This window comes from Zonotrichia leucophrys, chromosome 5, assembly GCF_028769735.1.
Source record: "Zonotrichia leucophrys gambelii isolate GWCS_2022_RI chromosome 5, RI_Zleu_2.0, whole genome shotgun sequence".
NCBI lineage: Eukaryota > Metazoa > Chordata > Aves > Passeriformes > Passerellidae > Zonotrichia > Zonotrichia leucophrys.
In genome coordinates, this window is record NC_088175.1 from 52,277,249 (window position 1) to 52,285,625 (window position 8,377).

Here is an 8,377-nt window from a genome sequence, read left to right on the forward strand (position 1 = left end):
TAGTTTTAGTATAGCATTCTTTAATATAATATATATAACAAAATATATTGTTATATAAAACCCCACCCAGAAGGGCTGCCAGCCCTGGGCTGGAGGGATGTGCTGCTGAGGGCACTGTGGAGCTGAGCTGCCCTCAGCACACAGCGCCTTCCACAGCTGCACAAAGGCATCTGGGGCTCTGCTGAGGCACTTGGCTGCTGTGCAGGCTGTAAAGGGTTACTAAATAAAATCTCCCCCTCAGGCCTTTTCTTTTGGAGGTCTACATGGCGTGGACCAAAACTAATTTTCTCTCCTAACCACATCTAGCAAGAAAAGCTCAGCCATACACAGAAGCTGTGGAATATTTGACAAGGACAAAAAGACTTGGAGAACAGTGAAATATTAACCTGGAGATAGTGTTCATGCCCCTCACCCTTTAATATGGGACAGAAATAAGAGGGTCAGCCCTCATCACAGAGTAAATAAATAATATTTTACATTCTATTGAGAAAGTACTGTATATATTTTCAATACAAAGTCATTTTACCAAAGCCAAGTAGCCTGCAGATATTTTTGTGTTTCCTCAGCTTTATTATTTCCTTCCCTTAGATTATACAGACATAGCTTTTTCTTTAATTAAAGTAAGTATACTACAGCTGTGTATAATTTTTCTCCTCAAGCTTTGTAAAGTGTTGTCAAAGCAAAGAAGGAAAAAAGCCCACCATAGTAGTGATGGTGACCTATTTCACTTCTGTGCAGCCAGCAGAATCAAATTTGCTTCAGCTTTAAATGCACTGCCAATTTGAAAAATTTAACACGAGCCTTTTTCCTTCTAATAATAGAGACCATTAATAAGTAACATTTACACATTCCTTCCAGCCTTTACAGCATCTCCAATATGCAAAACTTGGTATTTTTGCAAAGGCTGAACTCCAGAAGACCCCCCAAGAGGCACATGGATCAGGCCTTGAGATCATATGAACCTACCCTGATACCTCCAGGGGTTTAGGGAAACCATTTCAGCTGAACCTGGCTGAGGAACTGGCTCACAGCTTTAGAAGGTATTTATTTTCACACTGACTGACACTGCAGGCCAGCTAATCTAAGTATTTATCCCATTCTATGCATCACTGATTTAAATTTAATAATACTCCATTTATAGACAAAGAGTAAGGGAATTATGTGCTTGCTCCAGGTTGCACAAGAAGCCAAAAATAAAAACTTTCATTTCTGACAATAAATCCTGTATCTGACTGAGAAGCCATCCCATTCTCTACTTCAAAATAAACCACGTGTAAGTGTGACCACAGAGGGGACACAGCTGGCCCACGTGGGCACAGCTCTTTTCTTGTCAGCACAGCTGTGCTCTGCTTCAGTAGCTCATCTGACCCAGAGTTTGTGTATGTGAAAACTGACTAAACACAGGAGAAACAGAAAGCTTAAACACACGCAAGGTGTGTTTATATGGTCAATCTAAAATTTATCTCATTACCAACAGAGTTCTTCCCCCAAAACACTTCAATTCCAACCATTTAATGCTAATTAAAGTAGTTGTTTTTAAAGCAGCCTATCTCCCCTCAAGCAGTTAAATTAGGCTTAGGAAAAGAACATCAGATGATGTACTCATTTCTTGTTACCATAAGAAGAGTGGTTTCCTTGGCTGGATGATTTTTAAAGAAATCACATGGTGGGGATATAATTTCCCCCTGGTTAATAACTCTGGTGTGCCTAAGAGGCAAAGAGAGACAAGAAAGGTCTCATTACACCAAATAAGGAGCAATTTCAGAATACCTACTGTCACCTTCAGCAAGGCAAAACAATTTAGCCATATATATATCCACATATGTTCAGTTCACTAGAAACTCTGTGTCAAAGCCCAGATCACGCCTGACTCAATGGAGAGCACTCACAGGACACAAATTGCAGACTGCTTCCTGTAACAGGCTGAGAAGAGAGAGAACACATTAAGAAAATGGAGTCCTTGAGTATCTTGTAAATAGAGAATGTCTGCCTGAGCAACCTGTCTTGCAATCAGTCTTTAAGCCCTAAAGGCATAAACTTGTGCTGTATGTTCTGACTGTGACAGAGCCATACCCTACCCTAAATGTATCATTTTAAGAAAAGGCTCACATCAAATGTAGGGGTGTGGGAGGGAAGGGGGGGGGGTTTGGGGGAAAAAACAAAAATGAAAAAAAGAAATCACATACACACACAAAAGGCACAGTCACTTTGGAGTCCACTTCCTCTGAACAGTAGTATTTCAGTAATATTTGATGCACAAATATTCCAACCCACAACCAGTGTCTCAGCCCATCTGTGCCCTGCAGCCTTGCTACCCCCAAAAGCAACACCTGAGAAACAAACGCAGTTGCTGTCTATTTCACTGTATACAAAAGGGCTAATGAACTCACATTTGAAATAAAGCAGTCATTGAAGCTTTAGTGCAGCCATATTTTAAGATACGAGTATATTGTTCTCTGTCCAAGAAGACTTCAATGCAGGAGACATTAAACCATAAAACCTTTACTGCCCGGCCAGCAGAGCTGCTGCGTGTCTGCCCGAGTCCATGGCGCTCCCTGCACTTCCACAGCCCAGGGAAGCGCTCCCTCAGCTCCCGAGGGAATGAAACAGCTCACCGGGGCCGGCTCCTGCCAAAGAATATAGATTATTTTAAATGCGTGCCCACCTAGGAGACGAGCTGTGTTTGTGCACTTGGGAACAACTCAGGTAAGTCTGGCGGAGACCTTCAAAACACAACTAATAAGCCAGGAAGAGGCTACTGAAAAATATGAACTCGAGACTGGAACATATTAAGAACAAGATTGTGGAGATGTTCACCAGCACCTAAAGGCAAAGCCCGTCTTCAGACAAACGCAGCAAGTCCCTATCCCCTAGTTCATCTTTACCACGACCCATTGAAACTCACAGGAGTTTGAAAAAAGTAAAGTGAGTGGCCCTGGACATAAATTGGAAACAAACTCCGCCAGAAAAGCCGGCAGTGCTCACTTCCCGCAGTTGGGTAGCGATGCCCCTCAGCCCTGTCCGGCCCCTCAGCCCTGTCCGGCCCCTCAGGCCGGTCCCATCCCACAGCCACGTCCCTCAGCCCGGCTCCTCAGCCTTGTCCGGTCCCTCAGCCAGGTCCCCTGTCTCCCATCCCTCAGCCCAGTCTCTCAGCCCCGTCCGCCATTCCTCAGCCCTGTGCCTTGTCCTTCAGCACTGTCCCTCAGCCCTGTCCCCCTGTCCCTCAGTACTGCCCTTCAGCACTGATCCCCGTCCCTCAGCCCTTTCCCTCAGCCTTGTCCCCTGTTCCTCAGCCCTGTCCTCCGTCCCTCAGCCCGGTCTCTCAGCCCTGTCCCTCAGCCCTGTTCCCCGTCCCTCAGTCCAGTCTCTCAGGCCTGTCCCCTGTCCCTCAGCCCGGTTTCTCAACCCTGTCCGCCATCCCTCAGCCCTGTCCGCATCCCTCGGCATTGTCCCTCAGCCCTGTCCCTCAGCCCTGTGCGTCATCCCTCGGCACTGTCCCTCAGCCCTGTCCGCCATCCCTCGGCATTGTCCCTCAGCCCTGTCCCCCGTCCCTCAGCCCGACCCCCGGTCCCTCAGCCCTATCCCCCATCCCTCAGTCCGGCCCCGGCCCCCCGAGGGTCAGACCCGGCCCGCGGGGTCGCCCCGCCCAGCGCGCACGGGCCAGGCCCTCAGGCGCCACCTGGCGACGCTGGGGCGACCCGTCCCTCATGAGGGGCGGCCGTGCCCGGTGACAGCGATGGATAAAGCGGGCGGCAAATGGGGGTCCCGAGCATCGCAGAGCGTGTCCGGGCCTTCCCGAGGGACGGGGAAAGGCCAGAAGGGGGTCTGAGATTGTTGAGCTGATTAATGCTCGGCATTAATGGGGACATCCCGTCGCCAGGCGGTCCGACAGAACACCGTGCGCCAGCAGATTTGGGGGGATAACAGACTGTCACTTTGCTAAAAGTGACCCCGCATCCGCCCGAGCGCTCTGGCTGCTTATAGACCGACAGCAAAGCGAGAGGTGTGGCAATAAAAACACGATTTAAAGAGGAGAAAGGGCTGAAGTGCCCGGCTCAGCAGCACGGGAGCCGCGGAGAGCAGCGGGTGCGAGAGGATGCGGCTCTGGAATGGGGCAGAGAGAGAGAGAAGGGACAGGGACAGTACAGGGACAGGGACAGTACAGGGGTTACAAACCATAATTAACGCGAACCCCTCCTTCAGCAGCCCCACAGCACCCACAAAACTTCTGCACTCCGAAGAACTGCTCTGCAGAGTTGTGCTTTGTGTCCCAGCACTCCTGGGCTGTGATACCAGCTAGAACATGCTCCCTACAATAGTAAAAAAATTAATAATTAAATCTGAAGGGTTTTTTCAGTGCTGCATCAACCTTGTGGAGGATGCAGACATACATGGCGCAGCCTCCCTATTCACCACATGGCAATTAAAAAAATATAACAATAATGTGTTGCCTCCTAATTCTGCTTTCTTTTTGTGTTTTAAAAGTGTCCATTCTCTGTGCTATCATTATAAGCTACTCTGGTGTGTTTTCCATGAGGGTTTTAGATGTCAGGATAAGGCAGAAATCTATAATGATCATTATTCTGTATTTTAAGGACTCTGAACAAAAAAAGTCACATTGTTGGGCTTGGGGGCCCTAAGCATTCTTGGTGTTTTGTGTGTGTTGTTAGAGAGATGAAATATCAGAGTAGCAAGTACTATTTCCCAACAATTATATTTTAGAATATGAACATATGCTTGTATTCTGTTGTACTTTTCTTCGATATGTATTTCAGAAATGCAATTCCTGTCTTCCTAATAACAATTGTAGCTTTTCATATGCTATAACAAATCCTGCAAGTGTTATGATCAATATAAAAGCTGCTTGAATCCTACCATGTTGGAATCCTGGATGCTGAGAATTTGAAACTTTCTGTGCTTAAAGGCACAGATTCACAAGAGAACACTGAGGTCATGGAGCAGGCTTCTAAAATTAATTGATAGTACTGAGATTACATGTGTGTAAGTTGGTTAGAAGTGTGTAATATCACAAGGTACAACACTTAGAACATAGAAATAAATATGAAGAAAGACAGAGGGTTTGAGGTGAAGGCAAGTTGTCCTTCTTTACCTTCTTCTTCATGAGTTGGGCGATGTTTTGTAATTAGAGAGAAAAGTCTGCATTGCAAGCTTCGAGAGATCAGTTATTGAGTTAAAAGGGAAAATAATCTAAGAGTCTTTTCTTAATTAAATAGTTTAGTCTTAAAAGACCTTGTAACAAGAAAGAAATAGTTTAGAAGAAACAGTTAGCCATTTTGTGCCTTAGTAATGAAAAGCTGCCAACCTCATAGTTGTAAGACTGTTTTACTAATAAGAAATAATTAACACCCAAGTCCAAACACAAACTACTGTTTTGAGTACCTTCAATCTCAACCTCAAAATACCAATAGTATCAGTCCTTTTTTATTAAAACAAAAAAAAAGATAATTTATTAACCTTTCATATCTTGGGGTCTTCCTCCTGAGCCCACTCCTGACAGAATCTCTGAAGATTCCAATGGAAGGGATAGGAAATAATCTCTGTTTATTTGTGCATCATTACCATAAGAGAAGTAACAAAATTCTCAGTAGGAATTGCTACAATTCCCCTGTCTCTTGTTGGCACCTAGAACTGCGAGCATTCCCTTCTTCCAACATTTATTATCAGAAACAAGTTTTAATATTAACTTTAAAGCAATTGTTCTACTTTAATGAAACTACAAAAAAAATATAGCTTAATAAAAGGTGCTGTATGAACCAAAGAACACTTAGAATCTGGTATGTATAGATTTACTAAATATACTAAAGACATATGGGATCAGACACTATATCAGAGTAGCTGGAACTATGAATAAAAGTTCTATTTCTGCTTAAACCTGGTAAATGAATCATTTTTATGATTTAAGTAAGAGAAAAATCCATGGCATCTTATGGCATGGGTTGTTTCTTCCCATTTGAGATGGGGGATGAACGCAGTGTATCCAAAGGAGTCAAAAACTCCAAATAAAACTCCAGTGGAGATTCTGCCAAGCAAAGAAGTTTTTATAGTAAAGAATGCACAAACCAGCAATAGTACAGAAATACATGCTACATCCATGCCAGACTGTTGCTGGAATTAATAATCATGTAAATTATGAGAGACAGAAAAAGAGAATTGAATTTGGTGCCGAAGGCACCACCCACATGTAGAACACTTTCTTGTGGAACACTTCTAAAAACAAGAACTTACTATTTATAGATCCTGCAGTAATTCTAGGTGTCAGATGGTGAACATACAAAAATAGCATATTTCAAGGTATTAAATTGTTTCCCAATCCAAAAAGCATGCTGCTATTGATAATTGTTTTATCCTTGAAAGCCTTGCTCATAGGAGAAGGTGCACTAGTGCGTCTCTTGATTTAAATATATCTACTTCTAGAAAGAGAAGTAAAATGTGTGAAACACATCTACAAAGGATAGGTTTCATTGTTCTTTGCCATTAACCAGGAGTTTAGAATGTATTACTGGAAGTTTGTGTGTCATAATGTGATTAGCTAAGAAATTTACACTGTAGTGTAAGTTCATAAGACAAAATATTTAAGGATTAAGTTAAAAACATAAATATTTTTGTTAGCAGTATTTTATTGATTAATAAATTCTTTAAAAGTCTTGTAACTAGGGGGTTTGTGACTTTTTAAAGATGTGAGCTGAACTCACTCTTCTCACTTATATAAAACATAAAAAAAAAATAAACTGCATCATCAAAAGCAATTCAGAGCTCTCATCCCAAATTACTACAAAATTCCTCACAAATGTCAATAAATCTCTTGACTGTCAGGGGGTTGCAATTCTGGAATAATCAAAATTATGTGTCATTATAGAGGGTCCTGTTCTTAAAACTACTCTCATGATTTTTAAATAGATATTTCAAAAGCCTGGGCCTCACTCTCAGTTACATTAGAATAACCCCATCAACTTCAATTATCTTAAAATAATATGAAGATCAGAGACTTATCATTGTCCACTTGCTGCTGTCTCTGTAATAGAACACTGTGGGCATCAGATTTAGCTTTTTTCTGTGGAAAATGATTTCTCTTTTATACTTTTAATAATGAGATCTAACAGAATCAAAGCGACTTTTAAGAACATCCTATTTGTTCCTTTTTGATAATTTTTTCTTCCTAATATACCCTAAAAACTTTAACCAGAATCTCAAATAATGAGATCAAAACTATTTAAATTAAAATACATGTCTAGACTATTGAGTTATACCTCCTTCAATCGTACTAAACAATACAAGCTGGAGAACCATAGCATCCAGCCAGGTCTTTTGTGTATTTGGAAAAGCTTTATCAAGCCTAAGTTAAAAACTGCATTAAACTACATGAAAGTTTTCTTCCTAATGTGCATGGCACCATTTCATCTGTAACCTTGCCCATTTTCAGTCATGGTTTGGATATCTGTGTGTTATCCCCAGTGGGGAAATTTGCCATCTGAGCATGTCCTGGATCTTCAATCTTTAGTGTAAGGATGTATCGTGTCACGGGTTGGAAATTGTTTTCTCATGATAATGGATGAGTTTGACAAAACTCTCAATGCAAGAAGGAAATACAAGACCAGGCAATTGTGCTAAAAATATGAAATGAGTGAAGCCTGCTGAAGTGCAGCTGGGAAATGGGCTGTTAACCTGGAGCCAGCTCCAGGCATGTACCCAGACATCCACAGCCATAAGGAACGTGTGTCTTGGAGTTGCATATTTATAGTAGGAATCCTAGTAAAATATCTGTATTGTATTTGAATATCTGTATATAGGCCTTGCCCTGAAAAACCCTGGTTGTTCTTGATGGGCTGCAGCTGTGGCTAGTGGAGATAACTGTGATAAAAGGGGGTGGGCTCAGCCAGTCAGGGAGAGCCTGGAAGGAGCCTTGACTAAGAAGCAGCAACAAGCCGAAGCCTGTGCTGTGAGGAACTGCCTCCAAGAAATATCACCAAGAAGGTACAGGACTCTAGAAATAAGATAATGATAATAGGATAAAAACAAGTGGTGACCCCGACATGATAGAAGATAGGGCAGCCGTGAGCTGCGGCAGCCTGAGAGTTGCAGAAGATAAGACAGCCTAGAGCTGTGGAGAAGTATGGCTATTGAATCAAGGAGCTGTGGGGAAACATGGTCTTTGAGTCATGGTAAATATATGAGTTGTGCAGCCAAGAGCTGTGGTAGAATATATGTAGTGTATTGTGTCCCTCTAAATATGTTTCTGTAAAAAGGGGGAAAATGCAGTAGAAGTCCTAGTTGTATTGTATTGTACAGTTGAGAGCTGGGAAAATATATTTATTTTACAATTGTAAGTAGAATATATAAAACCTGTAAGAAAAAGAGA

The 8,377-nt window shown here is 42.4% G+C and overlaps 1 protein-coding gene across 1 annotated transcript; it reads left to right on the plus strand.

Annotated features, from left to right (window-relative positions):
• The first annotated feature begins 3,004 nt into the window (after window positions 1–3,004).
• Window positions 3,005–3,829, plus strand: LOC135448729 (uncharacterized). Its single transcript, XM_064714935.1, has one exon. The coding sequence runs from the start codon at window positions 3,005–3,007 to the stop codon at window positions 3,827–3,829; it is 825 nt and encodes a 274-aa protein (XP_064571005.1).
• The last annotated feature ends 4,548 nt before the right edge of the window (window positions 3,830–8,377 follow it).